This window comes from Dipodomys ordii, unplaced genomic scaffold, assembly GCF_000151885.1.
Source record: "Dipodomys ordii isolate 6190 unplaced genomic scaffold, Dord_2.0 Scaffold1, whole genome shotgun sequence".
Lineage (NCBI taxonomy): Eukaryota > Metazoa > Chordata > Mammalia > Rodentia > Heteromyidae > Dipodomys > Dipodomys ordii.
The window spans coordinates 56,914,823-56,926,232 of record NW_012267217.1 but is presented as its reverse complement, the minus strand read 5'-3'; the positions used below and the strand labels follow the sequence as shown (position 1 = coordinate 56,926,232).

The following is an 11,410-nucleotide window of genomic DNA, read 5'->3' as shown; positions in this document are numbered from 1 at the left end:
GTGCCGTGCCGTCAGCTGATGGGCCGCCGGCGGGGAAGGCTGCGGCCGCGCGAACATGGCGGCCGAGATCCACTCCAGGCCGCAGAGCAGCCGCCCCGTGCTGCTGAGCAAGATCGAGGGCCACCAGGACGCCGTCACGGCCGCGCTGCTCATCCCCAAAGAGGACGGCGTGATCACGGCCAGCGAGGACCGGTAGGGCCGGTGGGCGCGGGGCCCGCGCGCGGCGGCCGCGGGGCGTCTGGGGTCCGCGGCCTCGGCCTCCCGGAGCCGGGCCCCTAGGACGCGGGGTCTCCTCAGGACGCGGGGTCCCCTCAGCACTCGGGGTCCCCCCAGGCACAGGGCCTTCCGAATCTGGGGTCCCCCAGAACGCATGGTCCCTCAGGACGCGGGGTCCCCTCAGCACTCGGGTCTCCTCAGCACTCGGGGTCCCCTCAGCACTCGGGGTCTCCTCAGCACTCGGGGTCCCCCCAGCACTCGGGGTCCCCCCAGCACTCGGGGTCTCCTTAGCACTCGAGGTCCCCCCAGCACTCGGGTCTCCTCAGCACTCGGGGTCTCCTCAGCACTCGGGGTCCGCTCAGCACTCGGGGTCCCCTCAGCACTCGGGGTCTCCTCAGCACTCGGGGTCTCCTCAGCACTCGGGGTCTCCTCAGCACTCGGGGTCCCCCCAGCACTCGGGGTCCCCTCAGCACTCGGGGTCCCCTCAGCACTCGGGGTCCCCCCAGCACTCGGGGTCTCCTCATCGGGGTCTCCTCAGGACTCGGGGTCTCCTCAGCACTCGGGGTCCCCTCAGGACGCGGGGTCTCCTCAGCACTCGGGGTCTCTTCAGCACTCGGGGTCTCTTCAGCACTCGGGGTCTCCTCAGCACTCAGGGTCCCCCCAGCACTCAGGATCCCCTCAGCACTCGGGGTCTCCTCAGCACTCGGGGTCTCCTCAGCACTCAGGGTCCCCCCAGGACGCGGGGTCCCCTCAGCACTCAGGGTCTCCTCAGCACTCGGGGTCTCCTCAGCACTCGGGGTCCCCTCAGCACTCGGGGTCCCCTCAGCACTCGGGGTCTCCTCAGCACTCGGGGTCCCCCCAGGCACAGGGCCCTCAGAATGTGGGGTCCCCCGGAGCGCATGGTCCCCTCAGCACTCGGGGTCCGCTCAGCACTCGGGGTCTCCTCAGCACTCGGGGTCTCCTCAGCACTCGGGGTCCCCTCAGGACGCGGGGTCTCCTCAGCACTCGGGGTCCCCTCAGGACGCGGGGTCTCCTCAGCACTCGGGGTCCCCTCAGGACTCGGGGTCCCCTCAGGAGCGCCCCCCAGGCACAGGGCCCTCAGAATGTGGGTTCCCCCGAGCGCATGGGCCTCTCAGCACTCGGGGTCCCCCGGACACCCATGCTCCGCGTCGCCCCTCTGTGTCCCCCCCCCATGACTTTGCGCCCCTCCCGCGGCTCCTCGGGGCTCCTCGGGGCTCCTCGGGGCTCCACCCGCAGCTCGGCGTTCGTCTGCCGCCCTGGGACCCTGGCTCCGGAGCCCCGCCAAGCCCGGCCAGCTCGGGCCTCGGGCCTCGCGCCCTGGCCGGGTAACTCCCAACGCCCCACTCCAGCCCGGACCCGCTCACCTCCGCGCCCCTCTACTCCTCGCTTTCCAGATCCCATCTCACCGCACCCCCTCTCTCCCTTTGCGGGTTCGCAGCCCTCAGGCGTTTGGAGACCCCCTGGGGTCGGTCTCCGGTCATTCACCCCCCCCCGCCCCCCGAAGTCCCTAGGACTGGTGGCTGGTTACGGTGGGTTCTGGCGGTCCCCTTTCCTTCTCCCTTGGCTCTGGTGTGTAGACCTCTGTTCGACCACAGCCAGGTGTCAAACATCACTTTGCTCACAGCTGGGACCCCCTGAGCTAGTCTCTTCCCCTCCTTTCCTGCCTCTCTCCTCTTCTCCCTTTCCTCCCATCTTTTATTAAAATGTCGGTAGGTTTTGGGGCTTGAATTCAGGGCCTGCGAACTTTCCCTTAGCTGGAGTTTACGACTGTGGAGCCAAACCTCCACCATCAGTGTGTTGCTGGTTAATTGGAGATTAGAGTCCTATGGATTTTTCTACCCTGGCTGGCTTTGAACTGTGATCCTCATATCTCAGCCTTGTGAGTAGGTAAGATTACAGGCTTGAGCACCTCTTCCTTTCCTTTCCTTTCCTTTTCTGTTTCTTCTTTTAGAAAAGCCAGGGGCATGTACTTTAAAATGAGCTGTTTTTTTTTTTTTTCCATTTGTGGTTCTGTACTTTGAACACAGGGCCTTGAACTTGCTAGGCTGATACTTGTACCTCTTAGCCACATCTCCAGCTAAAAAGACATTTTACCATCATTAAGAAAATTTAACCATCATTTACCCACAAAGAACAAACCAAGACATGTCATACAATGTAGATACAAACTATCTTGTACAGAGATATCCTGCCTTGGACCTGGGAAACATGAATTTGGTCCAGTTTGTTCAGTTTCCTAGAGGAAATTCAACTCTATGAAGTGAAATGGGTTCCTCTGAGTCACAGACACTTAAGGAAGTAAAAAAATGCAACCAGGTCCCTCCTGCAATGGTCTTCAGGGCAATATAACACATTGGAGCAATATAACTTGTTTTGATGGAAACTTCCCTTTAAAATTCTGAAGCTGTAAAACTCAAGTGGTTTTCTGGTAGGAATACCAAGGAAATGACTAATGTTTATTGACTGAAACTATGTTTCCTTGATATAGTGAGTGGTCTTGAATAGTGAGACCCCAAAGGAGGAAGGTTTTGTGGAGAGAATGCCAGGCTCTGTTGGTTGTCTCAGAATTGAATGGAGTCCAGCCTTTTGTCATTATGCTTGTTTAAAAAAAAGCAACACAAGGACCTGTCCTGAGTGGGAAGAGAAAACCTGATGGATGTATTTTGGTTTTGAGTGAGTTCAACTAGGTAGTAGGTTATTGTGCGCAAGCAGTGCCTATCTCTGCAGTTGACATGTAGCCGACTTCAGAGTAGGTGGCTGGTAGGGCCTGGGCATGAGAAGGTGGAAGGAGTGGGGGAAGAGAAGGGTGGATGACACATAGGGACATGGGCAGTCAACAAAGGCAAAGAGCAGAATAATGTTATTTGCCTGACAGGGACCTAGATACAGATAACACTATAAAAACAGCAGTCTTGATTCAGTAAAAAATATTTTATTCATGACTCATGTTTGTTGGGTAAATTGCTGAATATTTGAGATTACTGAGCAGGAGGAGTGCTGATAAATGTTTTATGGGAAGTGATTACTAAGCTGCTCTGGGACTGAAATGTTCTGAGGAGCTTGGATCAACTCATCTTTACACTGGCACATCATTGTACTGCAGGGCCCTGGTACATGACCCTGAGCTGATTGATTGGCAACCTTGTTTCTAATTTCTGTTTCTGGGAACTTTCATAGAGGGAGGGAGGACTTTCAGTAGATGTTACATTTTAGATGACATAATGGGCAAACTTAGCTGTGCCAGCCTACAGCTTGAACTCAGGGCCTGTGAACTTTCCCTGAGTGTTTTTGCTCAAGGTTAGTGCTCTACCACTTGAGCCACATCTCTACTTAAAGGTGGTGATTAATTGGTTAATTGGACATGAGAGGCTCACAGATTTTCCTGCAGAGGTTGTCTTCCACCTGAGATCCTCAGATCTCAGCCTCCTGAGTAGCTAGGGTGTGTGTGTGTGTGTGTGTGTGTGTGTGTGTGTGTGTGTGTGTGTGTGTGTGTGTGTGTGTGTGTGTGTGTGTGTGTGTGTGTGTGCTGATACTGGAAGAACTCGGGGTTTTGTGCTTTTCCATTCAAGGCTGGTGCTCTACCACTTGAGCAACACCTCTACTCTTGTCTTTTTGATGGTTAATTAGAGATACCAACTTGCCTAGACTGGCTTAAAACTTCTATCCTCAGATCTCAACCTCCTGAGTAGCTAGGATTACAGGTGTGAGCCACCAGCACCTGGCGATGGTTTCGCTGCTGTTGTTGGCCATGTTTTTTTCTAAATTGTCATAATATGTGCCATAATTGTCATTTGCTCATTTATTTGTTCAATCATATATTCAGAAATCGAGTATTTATTGAGAGTCAAGTCCTGGGAAACCACATAGGATTTCTGATTCCTTGATTTTTATGGTCCCTGTATTGAGAAAGTAGAACACAGCTTAATTCTTCATCCAAGAATTTGCTGGACGCTTACGAAGTGTTGAGGCAGAAAGATAGCTGATGCCCAAATCACTCTTACAAGAGCTGGTCAGTCTGGAGAAGACTTAGCCCTGTGTACTCAAGTCCGAGCATACTGGCCAAACACAGAGGAAGAGGAGGCTCCCTAGTCTGGGAGATCCTCAGAGTGGAACTGGTGGAGAGATGAGTGTCTTTTGTAAGGAGAGATGAAAATGTGTCTTCTGGGAAGAAAGGACAGGACAGAAGATGAATTTTAATAATAAAAACCCCAAACCACAGCTTTTCTTCCTCAGAGCAAGAGTGACAATAGCAGAAAAGAAGACTTAAGAGCTAGAAAGGCCAGCATCTGGTTTTGAAAGGGTCTTTTTTGTGTGACTCTCTTAGGAATTTGGACTTTATTTTGTAGGCAATAAAGAACCATCTAGGAGTTTAACACAGCCAGATGACATGATTGGAATTTGTATTTTAGAAATCACAAGAGCTAGCACTTTGAAGTCCAGTGCTCTGCCAGTGCAGAATTGGACATTGTGTGAGTTACTGTACCAGTGCTCATACTCCTCTGTGAAGTTCCCAGCAGATGTTTTTGTTGTTTCTGCCGGCCAAGGATAGCACTTTGAGAATTACGGTTCTCTGGGAAAGGGAGCTTTCCCTAAGGATGTACTTTGATATGTAGACTTATTGGGGGGAAAGTACTGTTTACATTTTTACCTTTCTTCCACCTTTTACTGTGTATTTGCCTTGAGTCGTTCACACACACCCACAGTGCTAGTCAGCTTTCCGCCATGAGACAAAATTCCAAGACAGTGATTTAAACTACATGTTGCCATGTAGTTGTGGAGGGTTCAGTCCATGGTCTCTTGGCCTCTAGCCTTTGGGTCTGTGGTGAGGCAGCACCTGGGGGATATGGAGCATGTAGAGGAGATTGCTCATGTTGAGCAATTTTCTCAACTAGGCCCCGCCTCTAAAGATGGTACCCATCAACTGGAGAACAAGACTTGAACTTCTGAGCTTTCAGACAACATTCAAGATCTAAACAATGACACTGCCTTATTTCCCATTATACCCAAACCACCAAAGGCAGAGATAAATAACAATCCTCTACAGAATGTGAAACCCTTGGTAGATCAAGGCTTAATCATACCAAGGAAATTAGTGGTTGGGGCAGTGAATTTAGAGGTCTACATAGGAACTTTCATAAGTTAATGTGTTGTGAACAGCTACCAGAATGATATAACTGCTTGTACAAATTACATTCTTTTTTGGTGAAGTAATAAATAACTTAAGGCGTTATATTTAAACTTCAGTCTTCTACTAAAATGAAACTAGTATTTTCTTTTTAACTGTAGTTAAAGTTGCCTAAAGTTTGGTACTATGCATTTTAGTTTTGGAATTTGAGTACAGTGTAAGAATGATAAATTCAGTGTTTTATTTTAAAAATCATTGTTAAATCAATAGCAATGTCTTTCTAGTCAGGAAATTTAAAAAACACCATCCAAATACCTTGAGTAATAAGCTTAAGAACTGAAACTAAAGAACACCCTCCAAATACAGGGCAAACTGAAAATGCAACTCTGCTTTCCGGACAGAAGTGAAATGTGTGAGAAAGGAGGAACAAATTCCCTAGGGAAATGTCAACTGTTTGGATTTCATGTCTGGAGATGTGCAAACTTTTTCAGTCAGCTAGTTGAATGACATTTTAAAGATAAGAGTCTGTATTATAAGTTAAGACTATAGACCTGCTGTCTTTATTTTTGAAAATCAGGAGTTTGAAAGTGAGTCTGCTCCCTAGGAGATGTAGGCCAAGATGCCTTGCTGTAGGAGTCTCGATTTTCTTTGGTTCAAGTCTTTAACAGACAGGTCTCATATGTTCTCAAATGTTTGTGATGTACATAGGCTAATAAAGAAAATAGAATACTTGCATGACACTTTTTGTTATACCAGATATTTTAATGCATTTGTTTTTTTTAGACATTTCTAAGCATATTAACATGCTTTTGGGAAAATTTGCCTGCTTCTTACTAATTGGTCATTGAAACAATCCTAAGTAAACAACTCAATTTTTAAATGTTATACTTAAGAGGAAATCTGGCCTAGCAGGAAATTGTTAGTTTATACAGAAAATAAGGGAGCTAAGTGCTGTGTTTTAGTTGCCAGGCAGGACCTAAATGTAGATTCTTTTGTTTGTATTAGAAAATGAACTGAAGAGGTGGGAAGGCAGGAAGCCTGGCTGGAAATGCATTTATTCCTCTGGTATTATAGTAATTCTTCATTGTTACAATCTTTTTATAGCTTAGTTAAAAATACAAAGTCCAGGGCCAGGATGCCTTGAGTTTGAATCCCAGCCATATGACCTTGAGCAAGCCTACTTAACCTCTTCACATCAGACTTCTCTGCAAAATGAGGATAATGATAGTGCCCACCTCATAGGCTTTCTGCAGAGTTGAGGAGTTAATAAAATGGATTTAAGCACATACAACAGTGGCAGATACCTCAAAAGCACAATAAAACCTTATAGGTTAAACTTGAACTCAAAATGCATGTATTCAAGCCACCCACTGGTGACTAATGCCTATAATTCTAGCTGCTCAGGAGGCTGAATTCACAGGATCATGTTTGAAGCCAGCCAGACAGGAATGTCCATATGACTCCTATCGCCAGTTAACCACTAGAAAGCTGGAAGTAGAGCTTTGGCTTAAGTCCTAAAGTGCTAACCTGGGGCAAAAAAGCTCAGGGACATAGAACAGTGTCCAGCATAAAGTGTTAGCTGTTATTATTTCTCAAACATTTTTGTTGTTACTATAAAGGTAATGTACAGAGAGGTTACAGTTACATAAGTCGAGTACAGAGTACATTTCTTTTTGGACAGTGTCACTTCTTCCCTTGCTGTAGCTCCTTCCCTGGCTGTCTCTCAAATGGTTATTCTCATTGTATTTTTGTAATTACCTTGATGGCTGTCATTCAATGCTAAAAATATTTCTGCTTATTCTGTATGTATGTATTTCTTGTCTGAAAAAGAATGTCATGTATTTGAGTCAAGCCTTTATTTCCTTATTTGTTCACTTACAGATCATGTCAGTTATGCTAATTTCCCTTATTTCTCTTTTCCTGATGTGTTAGAGATTCTCCAAGACTGGACTCATTAATTCACTGAAAGACTTATATCCTCAGAGCTGTGATTTATTATAGTTTAAGAGCACAAAATTCACATGGGGTGAAGATGTGAGGAAATGGGGCACAAGCTTGTAAGAGACCTCTCTGTGCAGAGTCACACAGGTTGTGTTGAGTTCCTCCAGCATCAAGTCATGACAGCATGTGTGAAATGTTGTTTATCAAGTTTTTGTTGGGCTTGATCATATAACGACCCTTTCCCTAGCATTGTACCAAATGTTCAGACTTCTGGAAATAAAGCCAGTGTTCAATATAACCCATATATTTTGTACAAACATTAGACATGGTGAACCACTCTTTCAATTAGGAAATGAGAACCATCTAAAAATCCAGGGTACTTCACACCTGCCAACCTTGCAAGCAGGCCTTCTTAAGGTCAGCAGTGTTGAATCTGATACATTCACTGTGTCCCACATACCTGCCTATATGTAACCTAGTCCTGTCTCATCATCTTTGAACTGTCTCTCTTAAAAAGAAATATATGTATATTTATTTTTAACATATATGTTTATATATATATTTAAAATAAATACAAAGGAAGTGTCATATAACAAAGCAGTTAATAAATATACTGCATCTTGGTTAGTGTCACCCTGTCAGCAATTCTCATCCCTTTTCCACCCACCCTTCCCTTTTGTTAGTTTTGTGGTACGTTCAATGAATTTTTTTTGGGGGGGTCCGGTCATAGGGCCTGAACTCTGGGCCTGGTCACTGTCCCTCAGCTCTTCAGCTCAAGGCTAGTGCTCTACCACTTGAGCCACAACGCCACTTCCGGCTTTTTTCTTTTTGTTTATGTGGTGCTGAGGAATCGAACCCAAGGCCTCTCGCTTGCAAGGCAAGCACTCTACCACTGAGCCACCTTCCCAGCTCCTGTTCAATGAATTTTTGACTGCATTCTCCTGCCTTTCCTCCCTTCATTCCTTGGCCTTATCCCTCCTTGAACGTACCCATTTCCTGGTGTTGATTTTGTTGGCCTTTGACCTAGTCTTTCACTATAGCAGTTCAAGCGTGTCCTACTTCTTATGTCCTGCAAAGTGGATTTTTCCAACATGGCTTTTATGATGTCTTCTCTCTGCTCATGACCTTTCATTAACTCTATGGAGCATCCCCCATAACTCATTCTTACCTAGCTTCATTTCCACTTGGTTCTTCTGTGTCCAGGAAGGGGAATTATGTGCTCTGTCTCATTAACATCTGGTACATTTCTCCACATGGATGCCTTGGTGCAGTGTCTCTCTTCCTCTCTCCCAGATTCTACCCCTGCTGTGCTCTCTACCCCCCCCCTTTCAGGTTCCACATCTCTCACTTAGTGATCCGCCTTCATCTTTAGTCTTTCTGAGCTTCCTTCAGCTTCCAACAAGGTATTAGTCACTAGTCACTATTGCTTTGGAGTTAGTAATTTTCCCCTGTGACCTGTGTCTGTACAGACATGGTCATTCACCTAGTACTTTCTCTACTCCCAGTACCTGGTTGGTTGATAGAGACTCAGCCCTTGCTGTCCAGTAGCTCTTTCCCCTCTGTGGTAGCTTTACCCACTATTTCTTTGTAAGAAGCACAGTGTAATGGATGATGTGGGTTTCTGGACTTGAGGTATTCAACATATTCTTATATATTTCTGAGAGCTGTCAGGATATCACCAACACATACATACTCATTTAATGATATTTTTGCTACTTCAATATGAAGTGGTCTTTTGAACTAGTTGTCTTTCTTCACCTACCACACGCTGTGTGCTGTGCAAATCCTGTACTCAGAACAGCTTGCTTGGTGATCAAAGTGAGCCCAGAGCAGATGCCCAGAGAAACTGCCTTGTGAAAAAGAAAGTGGTTTGACTGCATTGGAAATGCCTCTGAGCCTCGAGTGGGTGCTCTGACTTTGGTTTTCCTCCTCAGCCTTGTGGTGATGTTGACAGGCACACTTTTAAGGAAGGGAACATTTTTATAGTTAGGATTTCAGATAGGCAAAGAGGTCCCTGAGTGCTTTGGGGCTCTTTGCAGAGTGGGTGATTGAAGGCTTTCTGGGAGGTCAGGTGACCCATCCTCAGTCTCCTCATAAGGAACTAGAGAAAGTACCTACCTCACTCCTCAACCTCTTCTCTCACTCCCTGCCCCTAGGAGACCTCCATTGTCTGTGGAGCCAGACACAGCATGCGAAAACAGTATTTCATCAACATTTTCACACCTCTAGCTTTTCATAGTGTGTGTGTGTGTGTGTGTGTGTGTGTGTGTGTGTGTTGACAGTACTGGGCTTGAACTCAGGGCCTGGGCACTATGCCTGAGCTTTTTCACTCAAGGCTGGAGCTCTATAACTTGAGACACACTTCTTCTTCTGGCTTTTGGTGGTTAATTGGAGAGAAGAGTTTCACAGACTTTCCTAACTTTCGACCATGGTCCTAGGATCTCAGCTTTCTGAATAGCTAGGATTACAGACATAAGCCACCAAGTACCCAGCTATCAAGTCTTCATAACATGTAAATGACTTACTTATCACTGACCCATTTCAGTATATAACCCTTTCTCCCAATTCCCACTATATGGAGCAAAATTCTTATCAAAATTTCTAATTTAGCATGCTTGCCCCCTCCCCAATCCAAAGATCCCCTTACATCTTATTACAGTTTTGAGATGTTCTTTCATGTATACCTGCATAACAATACATTGTAAAGCATTTTACTTCAAAATATTTAAAATAATTATGGGCCAGATGTGGGAGCTCATGCCTGTAATCTCAACTTCATGAGAAACGAAACATACCTCCTACCTATGTTTGAGGCTGGTTTGTGCAAGAAATGTGAGCTCCTATCTGAAAACAAAAGCAGGAAAGGCTGGCGGCTAGGCAAGTGCAAGACCTCGAGTCCCACTACTGGTACTACCAATAAAAAGAATTTTCTTTAAAGGAGACTTATCAAACCTTGACATTTCATTTATCTGGAAAGTATATAGATAAGCTGCATCACAGACTTATGGAAAAATGAGGTGATTGACACATAGTGCTTATTATGTGGGTCACTATATCACATTACGTGGAGATAGAAGGTATAGGGGTGTGATGCCCTCACCTCTCTCTAGATGGGCAGAGGATATTGATGGAGCCCTCCATTGGAGAGAGAGCAGCATTGTGAAATTTGGAAGGCAGTTACTATAATGACACATTTCCTTTTCAAGTGCCTTTTGGAAAAACATCAGCCTATTGTTCCAAAACAGCTTGAAAATGGAACTTGGAAAAGAAAGATGTGTTTGTAAGGGTGTGGCTTTATGGAAAGTTTTCAGACTAACACAGAGTATCAAAGAAGATCCAATCAGTAGAAAAATGGGTAGAATAGAACTGGGGATGTAGCTCAGTGGTAGAGTATTTGCCCAGCATGCATATATCATCACAAAAAGAAAAAAACATGAATAGAATAAGTGACAGGAAAAACATGGGATGAGTTTAGGTATGTGGGAGTAAAGTTGTCAAAATATTAAAGGAAACATCCAGCTGCTTTATTTTCAAGGAAAGAGCAGCTTAGATATTCATCTGGCAGAAGACTTTGGAGCTTATGTAAAAATACAGCTATTTGAGATAGATGCTCTTATAATTAGATGGTTTATTAATATTGTAGGGTTTAGTAATTTGTATTTAGCAAAACGTCACTAAGCTGTACTTGTGTGCTGCTTTCAATTTATTAATACTACTCTATTTCTAATTTACTAAATAGTACTTTTTTTTAGCCTGGATTTTCTTGATTTTTTTAAATGAGTAGTGCAACTTCTGCCCTTTTTTTGGGGGGGGGTCCGGTTGTGGGGCCTGAACTCTGGGCCTACGCACTGTCCTCAGCTCTTCAGCTCAAGGCTAGTGCTCTACCACTTGAGCCACAGCGCCAATTCTGGCTTTTTTTTTCTGCTTATGTGGTGCTGAGGAATTGAACCCAGGGCCTTGAGCATGCAAGGCAAGCGCTCTATCAATGAGCCACCTTCCTAGCCCCTGCCCATTTTTTTTTTTTTTTGGGTCCGGTCATGGGGCCTGAACTCTGGGCCTGGGCGCTGTCCCTCAGCTCTTCAGCTCAAGGCTAGCGCTCTACCACTT

At 45.9% G+C, this 11,410-nt stretch overlaps 1 protein-coding gene across 4 annotated transcripts in view; it reads left to right on the top strand.

Moving 5' to 3' along the window:
* Window positions 1-3: 3 nt before the first annotated feature.
* Window positions 4-11,410, top strand: part of Wdfy1 (WD repeat and FYVE domain containing 1) — a 110,432-nt gene continuing 99,025 nt past the window's right edge. For all 4 annotated transcript variants that reach the window (XR_001174777.1, XR_001174776.1, XM_013009973.1 and 1 more), the window contains exon 1: window positions 4-192. Coding sequence is in view for 2 of the 4 variants with exons in the window: in XM_013009973.1 (XP_012865427.1) it covers window positions 56-192 (137 nt within the window). In the remaining 2 variants the exon portion in view is untranslated. The remainder of the gene's footprint in view (window positions 193-11,410) is intronic.